At 44.5% G+C, this 13367-nt stretch overlaps 1 protein-coding gene across 4 annotated transcripts; it reads right to left on the reverse strand.

Moving 5' to 3' along the window:
• Positions 1–1617: 1617 nt before the first annotated feature.
• tfap2c (transcription factor AP-2 gamma (activating enhancer binding protein 2 gamma)) lies at positions 1618–12702 on the reverse strand. Of its 4 annotated transcripts, none has more exons than XM_086149790.1 (8): positions 12634–12702; positions 8954–9412; positions 8608–8659; positions 7280–7351; positions 6406–6628; positions 5081–5199; positions 4043–4184; positions 2423–3355 (listed from the first exon to the last, which is right to left on the reverse strand). In XM_086149790.1, the coding sequence occupies exons 1-8, from the start codon at positions 12661–12663 to the stop codon at positions 3061–3063; spliced, it is 1392 nt and encodes a 463-aa protein (XP_086005916.1). In that variant the 5' UTR covers positions 12664–12702; the 3' UTR covers positions 2423–3060. The 4 variants fall into 4 exon arrangements, with proteins under 4 accessions (XP_086005917.1, XP_086005916.1, XP_086005915.1 ...); XM_086149789.1 differs by lacking the exon at positions 12634–12702 and adding an exon at positions 9950–10342; XM_086149791.1 differs by lacking the exons at positions 7280–7351; positions 12634–12702 and adding an exon at positions 9950–10343 and having other exon boundaries at positions 1618–3355.
• Positions 12703–13367: the final 665 nt, after the last annotated feature.

Raw genomic sequence — 13367 nt, forward strand, 5'->3', positions numbered from 1 at the left:
TGTAAAGCGCTCACTGCCTCGTCCCTTTGCCGTTTATTTTTTCCCCTCCTCTCCTTTATCTGATCTCGCAGGGGCTAGCGTGCAGGCCAACTGAAGAAGAAAGTCGCCGCTGCCCGGGCGCTGAGCCGTCAGGTTGACAGGTCTGGTTAAACAGGCTCTGAGGGGAGAGGCCGATACTTGTTGAACTGCTAGGTATTGCACGCTGTTTCTGCCGCTGCCGCTGCTCCTTCTGCTGCCAGGGCCTCTTTAGCAAGTATTTTGGATTTTGTAACATCCAAGTTCGCCCACGGTGCTCCCATCAACCCCCGAAGCTTGCTTGATTCACGTGAGTGAGCCCACGGGAACACCGCGGCAAAGGTGCGTTCTGAGCAGGAGCCTCGAGAACATGTCACCAAAGAGAGAGAGCATGAATCAGCAGCGACCGGCTGGGCGACTGATGAATAAGCAACCTTTTGTCACATGTGGGACGCATCTATGGTTAAGCGTCACCTTTTTTTTTTTACTCCCAGAACCAACAAGAGCTGTATGTGTGATAAGAAACCAAAAGAGGTCCCTGGTTCTATTCCAACAGAGGGGGTGCTTTCTGTAAAGGGTCTCCATGTTCTCCCTGGTGTTCTGCATAGGTTTCCTCCCAAAGTCATCTATTTACCTCACCTTATCAGCATTATGTATCTGTGTGTACTTTATATCTGTTTTATGTAATAGTGCTCTTGACAGTTTAATTTTCTCTATTACTACTATTTTGTTAATTTCATTTCACTGTGGCATTGTGAGAAACATCTTCTCAATTCCGCTGCATGTCAAGTACATATGGAGAAATTGATAATTAAGATGACTTTGACAGTCCAAAATCATGCAGGTGGTTCATAGGAGACCCTAATTTTCCCGGACTTGTGAATGAGAGAGTTAATGGTTGTGCATCTCAATGACATAACATGGGTGTGAGAGGGTGAGTGTTGTGGCATGTGAATGAAAGAGTGAATGGCTGTTTGTGCCTTCATGACGCGTGAATGGGAGGGTAAATGGTTGTGTGTCTCTATATGTGGCCGTCTGATCGATCCAGGGTGGACCCTGCCTTTCAACCAATGAAAGCAGGGATAGGCCAATAACCAACATTGCGGGATAAGGGGCATGGATGTTGAATCCTGCTGGATGCTGAAGCACAACAACGCCCAAACAAGGAGCCCTCTCAAGCCAAAATCAGAAAATGACGGGGGAGAAGATGAAACACAAACCAGGGGACGAGACGGCGAGAGATTTTGTCAACGGGATGCAAAGTGGTGATTTCTTAATCGTTTGTTGTTTCGTGTTTTTTTTCAGTATGTGTCAATAGCGGCGTCTGTTCGCAGCCATGCGTCGTCGCCTATCACATGATGTACTTTTGAGGTCTCTGCCTCCGCCGAGGCCACGCGGCCTATTTGTGAAGCTACATCAAATAATGAAGGCTTCTGTTCCTCTCAGTTTGAGGAAAAAAATAGGAAAAAAAATTCCAACACATGACTTACCACGATTTGGAGACAGAAAAAAAACAAGAAATGTCTGAAAATGGGGTTATAGGACAATACCCTATCCATTAAAAACAAATGTTTGCGGCAGCATCACTGAGTCACTGATTCAGGCTTGAGTCATTTTTATTTTTTTCCTGAAACTTAAAACCATTTTTTTCCTTTTTTTCTTTTTTTTACATAATTTCCAAAAAAATGCATATCATGCCCACTTGCCTAACCTCTAACTGATTAAAAAAAAAAACTAGCCAATTTATAAAAGTTGGAAACACGCCGTCATAAAAAGTGAAACCGTACACCAGAGCATTATTTACACGAGCCCATTAAATTACAACATAAATTAAAAAAAAAATTATTTACATCCAGGTATTGGAGATATCGGATAAAATTCTATGCTTTTAGGGAAATCTAGTGTCTAATCTGAAACATTTGGAAAAAAAACAAATATGTACATTTGAACGCATTCTCACCACAGACGTACTGTACTCTCCGGCAGGGGGGGTAAACCTTATGATGATGTCAACGCTGTTTTATTTATTTTTTTAAATACTAAGGATAAATACCTAATGCGGTCACCAATATAGCGCATTCTCGCTGCCAGCTTTTGACAATAAACACAAAAAAAGAGTAACAATGGAAGCATTTCTCTGCCTTTGAATCAAACACTGAGGAGGCTTCGGTTGTAGCGACTTTTAAGAAAAAAAAAACAAGGTTTCCGGGCTCTCTGACTAAACACAGACTGACAAAACCCCAAAAAAGCGGTCTCTTCTCGCTCGGCCCGACATAAGATTCGAATCAAACTCTCACGAACAAAGCACAATAACACTGGAGCCATTTTTGAAGTGGTTTTACAAAAATCAAGCACGAAAAAAGAGAAAAGAAAGAAAGTAAGGAAAGCGGATTTTCTTCTCTCTCTCTTTCATTCTTTCTCATATAAAAATTGTCCTTTTGCAAGTCCATTGAGACACAGGAAATCAGTGGATTTGCCTCCAGACAGAAAAGGGGTGGGGGAGTTTGGTGTGGGGGGCATTCACAGCCATGGCAACTTATCTTGAATCTTGAAATGATGTCCTCTTGGGAGGGAAAAAAAAAACAGTATGCACTTTGTTTGTGTCCTCGTCATGTTAACAGAGTGCAAGTCTCATGGCTGTATCCTCGTCAAATTGGCAACGGTGAGGAAACTGCTGCGGTGTGCGTGTGTGTTTGTGTGTGTGTGTGTGTGTGTGTGTGTACAACTCGGTCTTGGGTGGGGAGTGAAGGTGTGTGTGTGTAGGGGGTGGGGGGGATCCCATTCCAACCAGTTCACAGGTGTCTGACCAAAGGTGCCGTTGCAGTTTTCTGTTTCCTTGGAAAATGCATTTGGCTGTGACAAAGTTTTAAAAAAAAAAAGTATAAATTCAATCGCACACACACACACACACACACACACGCACAACTCTCAAAATAACAATACTAAATATTGATTTTACAAAAGTCCAGAAAAAGGGCAGACTGGGCGGCAAGATTAAGGGACAAGAGGTCCTCGAGTTCTTAGGGATTCTTTCCCCCCGGGCTCTCATTTCCTGTGCTTGTCCAGTTTGTCAGTAGATTTGCTCCCACTGTCTGAAGATCCCTGGGTATCACTGCCGGAGCTCAGGTACATCTTGTCCACTTGTTTGAGCGCCTCGTTCAGGTAGTTCTGCAGTGACGTCATAGCGGCGCAGATGGCCGGGGAGCCGAAGCCGTGGGTGATGAGACTGAAGTGGGTCAGGCAGCCCTGGATCCCCGGCTCCAGGATGGGTGCCGGCCGAGAGTTTCCCAGAGGCGAGCGGTCCTGAGTGAGCAGGTCGGTGAACTCCTTGCAGATTTGCCTGAGGGCAGGAACAGTTTGGGACATTAAGTACATTTAAATGAATTCATTCCAGGACCAAGAAATTCAACCTGCAAAGTAAGTAAGCGGTGGACAATTTAAAACTAGTATCAGCATTAACAAAACAATCTTTTTCCAAAATAAAACAGAATAGAATAGAATTGTAAAAGTGCAATACAACCAAATTCAGATGCATCTCCGGAATGCGGTACTGAATGATAAAGCACTAAATGAGAGTAACAAGCATACAAGTATTGCCCCCGTACTCCATTTCTGTGTTACTTTACTGTAGATTTTTTCCATCCAATAATACTTTGTTCTTCCTTAGAGGCAGATTTGCAGCGCAATTTTAAATTTCAATATTCTGTGTTCTGCGGTGTAAATTGCTTCTACCTCTTGTTTCTACTACTATATAAATACATATGACATAGCTGAATCCATAATTGCATTACATACACACTTGTATATATGATGTATTTCACTATTTGGTGGCGATAAAAACTCTTGAAATATAATGATACGATGCAGTTTGCACATTAAGACTATTTGTTTTCGATACTCCCAATTGAAAATCTTCATACGATCACATCCTGGCATTTGCTTAAGTAAAGGTTGTGTGTACTTTGCTGCTGGAAGCGTGATGATATGCAAACTGAGAGCAGCGTTCAAATAAGACGTGAAAACATACTTGGCGGCGAGGAGCATGTTCTTGCGGGAGTTGACTTCGTTGCGTTCCACGTGTGGCCTGCCCAGGTACTCGGCGATGGCCTTCGCCGGGAACTCCGTCTCACATACGTAACCGAAGTCTCTTGCTAAATGCACGGCTTCACCTGGGAGACGGAAGTGAAGGAGAAAAGTTGATGTTCGCCCTGCATTAAAGCTGACCCACTGCATTTTCTGTTTTCAAAGATGATGCAATAAGCACTTTAAATGCTTTAAGGTGACGCCGCAGTCCGGGAGTCTCATCATGCACGAGCGCAATAGTTCAGCTGTAGAATAACCTTCCTGCTGATATATTTTCTTCCTCAGGGTGGCTCAGCTTGCCATAATGTGGATAAAACGCCTGCAAGATGTTTCCCTCTTTGGCCGTGGGCAAACCGACAGCGCCGCTTATTTGCAGATACACTCAATACTTGAGGACACAAGCTGCAGATTGAAAAAGCACCGAGCTTTAAGGTCAGTCGGGACCCCTTCCAGCTAATTCTACTCGAGACGACAAGGCTTAATTCAGCTTTTAAGGTCTCTAAATAACACGGGCCCCCCCGGCCGTTCTCCCGCACAGTCATCAGCCTATTCAGTGAAGAACGCCAGCGGCATGGATGTGCGATTGAACTGATGCCGCAATCATAGTAGAGGTGCGACGACAGCGCGATCATAATATCCGAGGAGACGACATTCGACCTCGAATTTCTAAACTTAAAATGCCACTCGCAAGCCTTCTTTGAAAAATGGCATATCTGTCACTCCGCTTGAACGGCTAATCCTCGCAAGGACAAAAGGGGGTGGTTGACGTTGCGGCTCCATAAAAGAAGAAAAATGTCGTGTGAGAACGAAGGGGCGCTGGCACGTAAAGATCGACTTGCACTTTAAGCACAAATGCGAAGCACGAACAAAAAAAAGGACCGACATTCCCACATTCTCAAATAACTAGAACAGCATTCCAGCAGGTGCAAACAGCAATTACACCCGAGCGAGGGGCTCAGTGCCACTGACTGACATGTCATACCTTCGACTAGAGAGGTAAGTAAAGTGACGTTGGCCGCCTTCCTTCTTCCCGCGGGCAGGTTGAGCCCGATTTTATCCAGCTTCTCCCGTAAAGAGCGGCCGCCATTTTTCGACTTGGCTCTGCAGAGAGGGAGAGAGAGAGAGCCATGTTCACGGGTTTGTTGAGAAACGAATGAAGCGTTTTACGACTCTTCCAAAATCCCTATCTTTGGTTATGTTCGATCAATTTTACGGTGCAAAAAAGATACTGTGACGAGGATGTGGCTGCAAAAAAAAAGGAATGAAAAGAAAAGAAAATCAGTGGAAATAACCTGTCAGAGAGGAACGTTTGAGTCTCTACTGTCGGCGTCGGGGAATTTTAAATGCTCGTCAATCAAGCACAAACCGGCCCGGACAGCCAACAGGAGTAATGATTCAATAAGTGTGTGTGTGTGTGTGTGTGTGTGTGTGTGTGTGTGTGTGTGTGTGTGTGTGTGTGTCTGTCTGTCTGTCTGACAAGGGAAGCAAGAGACGTCTCTTGTCCGCGTTTTGCACAAACGCAGCTCCCCACTTGCAACAACCAATGCAGTTTTCCGCATGAGCTCCCCTTCTCGATGGTGGGCGAGATAGGAGGCAGCATCTTTAGGGAGGCGTGTGTGTGTGTGTGCGTGTGTGTGTGTGTGTGCGTGTGTGTGTGTGTGTGTGCCCCTCCCTTTTCACCCCCTTTACACTCTGTCCCTCCCCTAAGGATCCCCCCCCTATTGCTATATGACCTACTTAAAAATGTTTGTGATTCTGTCCATGTGCGTGCATGTGTGTGTGTGTGCATGTGTGTTTTGTCAGCAAAACTCAGGCACACGGGACCGTCTCAAACAAACGCGCACTCCGAAGCACAAAAGTCTGCAGCCGGGGTGTTGAGTGTGTATTGTTGCCTCCTCGCGCTCCCTCATCAGTCCACCGCGCTTGTGTTGCACATCCAATAAGGTCAACCACTCTGCCACATCCCATAATTCTAACACAAACACACACACACACCAAAAGAAACACGGCTGGATTTTTCACGCTGTGCAGAGAACATCGCAAGGGCCTACATCTGAAAAAACTGATGATTCGGACACAAGTGAGTCAAGCTGCTTCTTTGGAAGCGGGAAGGGGGGGGGGGGGGTGTCTGCATAGAGCATCAGTTTCTCTGGATTGGAAATGAATCCTATCTTTAAAAAGGGACCTTATCAGCAGCTCTCATATTTGTAAAAAAAAAAAAAAAGAAACACTGATCATATTTTCTTTTTTTTTAGTTCCTTCTCCTTCTGCACAATCCCGGCCCCGGTGACGTGTTTGAGCTCTGACCTGCGTAAAACTCCTCCGAGGAGCGACGCGTTCAGGCACTCCGGGGGAGAGAGGCGCCTCTGGACCTCGGCCACAGTGACCTTGTACTTGGAGGTAGAGCTCAGCAGGGAGAGGCGGCCCGGCACGGAGCAGAAGACCTCCGTGGGGTTGGACACCATCCCCAGCAGGGACTCCTTCTGGAAGGGCAGACCCAGGGCATTGCCTTTGGGGAGCGTCACAGGCCCTGTAAGCAGAGGAAAATGATAAAAAAAAAAATTATGAAGGGGGTGGGAACAGCCAGAACGACGAAGGCGCCAATCAGGTTGTTCGGCTGCATCCGTGCACTTTCCTCGGTAACAAATATTTCTCCCTAATCAACATAATCCTCTCCGCGCAACCAGGAATTGTGAATTTCTTTAGAGGGTGCCTGTGCAGCCCTGCAACCTCTGCAGAGACGTTCAGGGGAAAAAAACAAACAAACAAAAACAAAAACTGTCTTTTGAAATCTTGCGTGAAGTTTCCAAACAGCGGTCAGGCCCTACGCGGCTACGTAGTCCTAACACCAAACACATCCACAGACAGATACACACACACACACACACACACACACACAAACACACACACACACACACACACACACACACCCACACACATACTGCCCCTCGTTTCAGCCGCAGATACATCCCTCTCTACATATTTGGGCTTTTTAAAGCCTCTTGGAAACACAGTTGCTTTTTTTTTTATTGTTTAGCTGCACCAAATAAAAGTTGGACTGAATTAACTTCCCTTACCCCCCTACCCCACCCTCCCCGCCCACCCCCAAAAAACTACTGACAGTCATCGGACAAACAAAACAGTACAGCACACTACAAACAATAGCTATCTTCATCCTCACCCGCAAGAATGCCCCCCTGATAATAAGTCCTCTGTAAGCGCTCAAGGTTCCTGCCACCTCGCAGTCCTAATACTGGGACAGAAATCACAGAGTCATATGAGTGTGCCAAGTTTCTCTGCCCGGCGAGGGGGGGTTTGGGTTAGGTGGGGTGGGGTGGGGGGAGAGTGGAGGGGTACACATGGTGTGGGAATGACATGCCGATGTTTATAAGTGGAAAACCTAGATGGCCTGCGGAGCATCTCGGAGCATGGGAACGCCGACACACGAGCAGAGCTGGCGGGGTTTACGGTATAGATCTGGCTGTCTGTCTATCTATCAATCTATCCATCTGTCTGTCCTATCAAACAATCCACCCATTTTTTCTATCCATCTATTTTTCCTCTATATTTTATCTATCTATCTATCTATCTATCTATCTATCTATCTATCTATCTATCTATCTATCTATCTATCTATCTATCTATCTATCTATCTATCTATCTATCTATCTATCTATCTATCTATCTATCTATCTATCTGCCTGGTTCCCATGCCTATAAAAAGCGTAATAATGTTAGTCAGTCTGGAGCTGCTCTGACTCAAAGTCAGTTTAATGGACTCCTGATGACAAAAACAGCAGGACTGAGCTCTCCATCAAAACACTTCATGTCCCAACAAATTACTAAACTGCCCTTCACATGCGAGCCCCGACGCCACACCCCGCCAAAAGCCGGGCTCCGTCGAGCCAAACGCCGGGCTGTGGATCAACTCATAATTTCCTGTTAACATGCACTGAAAAAAAAAGAAAAAAGAAAAGAAAGAGCCGCAATTTCGAGCTTAAAGCGGCCTAAGGATGATCCAAAGCCTTCCTCTCCTCTCGCCGTAAACTCTGGTTCGGCAAGATTGCTCAATTTCCTCATCATGTCAGCAATACGCTGATGTTTTTTTTTTTTTTTTTGAAAGGGATCTTTTTTTTTAACCTCCTCTGCCATCTATTCAGGCACCTTCACAGAGAGAAAAGTAAGGATCACACCAGGCTCAGACGAGTGCATTTCGCCGCTGTGAGGATTATCGCCGTGTGCAGCGCAAGTACAAATAGAGAGGCTCCACCTTCGTGGTGTCTTGACATGTTGCAGCCGTCATAATCACCAATGACATTTCCAATTACGTGGTGAGGGGAAAAAAAACAAAAAACAAAATGATGGGTCTGAAAAAGTACATTCCCGGGCCTTTTACTAGGAATCGCCGCATAGCACAAAAGGCATTCACCCGGACTTCTGGTGCTTTTCACAACTGCAGCTGTTTTACAGTAAATGACGCAACGTTCAAACCCATCTGGAACAACTCACCTTTTTTGATGACTGTCTGATCTGCCATTATAATACTGTGGTCGTCTACGTGCTGGTAAAAACAAAAAAAAAACAAAAACAAAACAGAGGCGGCCATGAGAAATCACGAGGATTAAAGAAAGCATTTGAAAAAAAAAAAAAATTTAATGTAACCAAGGGTGTTCATGCTTTCCAGTTCCCCTTCGGTGCAAAAATAAAATTAAACAAAATCAAACACAAATCCACTTTGGTATTTGGCGTTGAATATGGCAGATCCCATTATATAACTGTTTATAGCTATGTGGTTGCATGCCAACACACACACACACACACACACACACACACACACACTCACACACACACTCACTTGAACGTCGTCCAGTCCGTGTCCAATGTCATGCATCCCCATGTTGTCGCCAATGACCGACGACTCGATGGCGTGGCCATGCGGAGGCAGCAGCTCCGGGCGCCGGAAGCCCTCCCGCCTCACCCCGGACGAGCCTCCCTCCAGGCCCAGGATCTGACTCGCCAGGCCGGCCCTGCCGTGGGTGCTGAGCCCCTCCTGGCCCTGGCGCCCGGGCCATGGCTGCTGCTGGTTCGACGACGGCGACTGGTGTATGGAGTTGATGTTGAAGGGGTCCAGGTGCGAGTACGGGTCACTGGATTGCGGGTAGGATATGGGTTGGTAAGGGGGTGGGAAGTACGGGGGCTGGAAGTCCGAGCTGGCCGAGTGTGAGAGGGAGGGAGACGGGCTGTAGAGGTGCTGGCTGACCGCCGGCAGGTGGGGCAGCCGGGGGTTCCCATTGCTGTTGCCGTCGTGCCGTTCCTGAAGGACGGAAGGGACACAGGGGAGCGTCTGAGAGATGACCTCTTGAGAGGATCCCCACCCCCCACAAACACACACCTTGTCACGTCAAAACATTATTTTTTTGCAAGATAGCATTTTAGCACAGGAGAGCTTGGGATGTTTGGAAATTACACAAATGGGTTTTATAGAAATTAAATAATATCTAAACATGATTTTTTAGGTTTTAAATAGGCTTGTATGTAATTTGGCGTTAAATGCTCTTTCTTTTTTATTGAAATTAGTATTACAGCTGTTCCTGCAGCAGGAATACTTCCATTACTTCCATGCATGTGTCTCGACTTGTTTTCCACTCTTTTTCTGTTTCCAACCGCTTATTTGTTTTTTTCTTTTAAACCACCACCCAAAAGAATGGTCGCTCCCCTGATCTGATCTTAACGCGAGCAGCAAACAAAAGTAGAATTTGAAAAAAATGAAAAAAAAAAACAAAACTTGACAGTTGTCAAGTTGTCCTTTTCTCTATCCTTTTTTTTTTTATAGCAGCAGGCCAAAACTCACCTCGCAGTCATCCTCATATTTCACGTTGTCGGCTAATTTCCACAACATGTTGACAGTAAAAATAAAAAAAAGACAGAAATAGATGAAAATAAAAAAAAAAGGAAAACAAAAAATTGAAAATTGAAAAAAAAAAAAAAATACTGTGTGCTGTCGGGTATTAATCCAGGTGTGAAAAAAGGAAGGGCTCCCCGGGACGGAGGAAGAGGAGCGGAGAGGCGATCCGAGCGCAGACGCTGCTTCCCCAGCCGCCGTGACGAGCGAGTTGCCGTGTAATAATCCCCCCTCCGCGGTCGCGTCGCGCTTTTGTCGTGGACGTGGGGCGAAAACAGCGCATTTAAGAATCTCGACTCCCTCTTATGGACACAAGTGCGATGTTCAGTCCGCGCCGGGCGCGAACAACGTTAGCGCCGCGCGGTCTATATCCGCGCAGTCGGCCCGGGGAGGCGTGGCCATGCACTGTGTGACGTCACGACCGGGGTTGGTGCTGTATGTGTGTGGGGGGGGGTCACTTGATTGGCAGGACAGTGGTCCAATCAGAGGTCTGTCCGTCTGCGGCCGGCCGCCGCGAGTGTGACTAACCGGTTCCATCCACCTGCAGAGTGTGAAGTCCTCTTTTGATTGATGTGATTTTATATATTTATATTTTTCTATTTATTCATTTTACATGCGTTACATACATTTTTTATCATCTTATTCTGTATATTTTAATTGACTATCACCCTTCCTTTTGCAAAATAGCAAAAGGTACACATATAACAAATAAATTAACAGTTTGTGATTGCTATATGATGTCAATAATTTACAATGGATTTACAGATCGGCCACTGTGAACATATCAAACTGATGAGCATGCCCACTATTAGACAATAGAAAAGTACTATGGATATAATTTACAAGCAGATATGTACAGATGATAAGTTATTCAATAGAAACTGATTTGTAAATTTTTAAGTATTATTGATTGCCTATTAAATTAATTCGCCTTTTAATAATTATTATCGTGCATTGAAGGTGTTTTTTCACACGTCCCTCAAATGCATTAGCAACACATGAAGGAATAGGGGATTTTTATTTTCTATCTATAGATAATTAGAAATATTGATTTTTTGCTGGTTACTGGGGTGGTATGTAAGATTGTTTGACAAAGAGTCTTTCAGCCAATCAAATTGTCCTATGTGAAGTTTGGATGACGTTTTTTATTATAATGGGGGGTAACCCAATTGTCCGCTATAACACTAATAAAATTACATCATATTAATAACTGAAAGCCTTTTTATTATTATCATAACTAATATATGATATCATAAGTATATTGCTGCTACTGCCATATGCCACAATAATAAAAATAATAATAATAATAACAATAATCATAATAACATGTGCTTCATGTTATGGGATCAGTAGTGTTCTTGATCTTCTCCTCGGAGGTCATTCAGATGTGAAGACGATGGAGTCACATGACTCTCCGAACGCCGGCTTCTTGCAGCGGTGGTTTTCAAGTCAAACCACAACAAGCCCCGGGGGCCTTCGCGGCATCATTTCAACATCGGGCTCTTTCTTAACCTTATTTACATGTTTGGTGGGGCCTCGTTTCTTTTGGAGAAAAACCGAGGCTTGTAAATGCATAGATTCCACGCGTGGAGGAGGGGACGTGCATGCTTAGGAGATTAGTGGTATATTACTTAAAAACAATCTCATTCAATTTCATTTTTTTGTTTTAATTGATACGACCAGCTCTAATTTAATTCAGATTACGTTCATCCGGAAATATGTATAATTTTTGAAACTAGTTAGCAGGAGTTTGTCCTGGTGGGGGCCGGCGGGACCACTGAAACGGGAAGACGTGCACCGGGAGTCGTTCGTCGAACCGGCCCACACAATATAATTTTATTTGTTTCATTTTTTTGTTTTAATAGACGGCGAGGTCCGGTAATGCCATCAGTACAAATACACCGCCGTGGATTATTGTCAGTTTGTTATCATTTTTCTCAGAGATTTTAATTTAGTCTGCTGGACGCACTGGGGGTAAATTCTACCCCAAGCAAAGTGTCGGTTGAAAAAAACAAAAAAACGGTTGTGATGGTTGCAAGCGAAAAAAAAAAATGGAAGAAAAAACGGACATCCCGGCACACACACACACACACACACACACGCACACACGCACACACACACACACACACACACACACACACACACACACACACACACACACACACACACACACACACACACACACCGTAAAACAATTCCACTTAATGGGACCTATTTTACGTTTGTCAGGTTGAAAAATAGTTAGGGAAACTGGTGTAATACTTATTATGATTATTTTCAATTATTTTCAATCAATCACCTTATTCTATTTATATTTAATCAACAGTGACAATTTTAAAGTTTGAAGCGGTTTTCAGGCTCTTTTAGCAGTGTAATTTACGTCGAAATAAACAATTAATAATCCAATTTGAACGGAAAACCACCCATGAGTGTATCCTTAACATGAACAAATAAAACAAAAAAGATCTTCCACAGGAAGATCCGCGGGGAGATTTAAAGTCTCGAACCCGCTGACGTGAACTCTCGGCCTCATGTGGCGCGAGTTCTGGTTATAGGAGAAAAAAAAAAGAAATGGAGTAAAGATAAAGGGGATAAACGCGTTTGCGTGACGCGACCGTCCCGGATAAACTCACCCTCCAGTCTAACCGCTCCAGCACAGACATTTGCGTGGCTCCGGTCGCTGCGGTCCCACCGAGACGCGGCGGAAGAGTGAAAAACCCATGAGACGTTCACGGACGTTCGTCCGGTACTTCACCTGCAGGGGCCGCACGGTGCGCATGCGCCTCCAGGGCGCAGCGCACCTGAGACGAGCTCGACCAAAACAATCCACCCACCAGCCAGCTCGAACACGTGACTTAAAACAGACACAATTTTCTTTTTCTTTTTTTCCCAAAGATTATTCATTTAAAAATGCTATAATTAAATCTTAACCAACAACAATAACATATTTTTACATGTATCACTTTTTGATTGTTTTTATTTTTAAACATTAGTTTTTTCTATTTGCATATGTCTCCCAGTACCCATGAGTGTCGAGTAACACGCCTTAAATATAACGTAATTATAAAAAAATATATATATATATCATTATTATTATTATTATGAAATGGTTCAGAATGAGAGTTGCGACTCTCCAGAGTGCACAAATTTCATTTATCTTTTTCTTCCCACTGTTCTCGTTTAATAATAATTAAAACCGAATAAAAATAAGATTAATTTTTAGAATATGCCAAAGCCAGAGATCGATGGAGGTGGGGTGGGGTGGTTCGAGGTGAGGTAATTCCACCCCCAAAACCGCATCGCCCGAGGCTAACGACAAGAATCTGCTTTCAAAAGCCATCGAGGGTATTTTTTTCGGGCCTAAAAC

The sequence above is a fragment of the Fistularia commersonii genome, chromosome 7 (assembly GCF_037954325.1).
Source record: "Fistularia commersonii isolate RoL2024-O1a breed Wild chromosome 7, RoL_Fcom_v1.0, whole genome shotgun sequence".
NCBI classification, from domain to species: Eukaryota; Metazoa; Chordata; class Actinopteri; order Syngnathiformes; family Fistulariidae; genus Fistularia; species Fistularia commersonii.

Bases quoted from the DNA above. Each gene is read 5' to 3' on its own strand.
- tfap2c (XM_086149789.1), bottom strand. From the start codon at position 9,997: ATGTTGTGGAAATTAGCCGACAACGTGAAATATGAGGATGACTGCGAG. The intron at 4,185-5,080 runs GTATGACATGTC...TCCGTCTCCCAG, and splicing joins ACTTACCTCTCTAGTCGAAG to GTGAAGCCGTGCATTTAGCA. The intron at 3,356-4,042 runs GTATGTTTTCAC...TCCTGCCCTCAG, and splicing joins AACATGCTCCTCGCCGCCAA to GCAAATCTGCAAGGAGTTCA.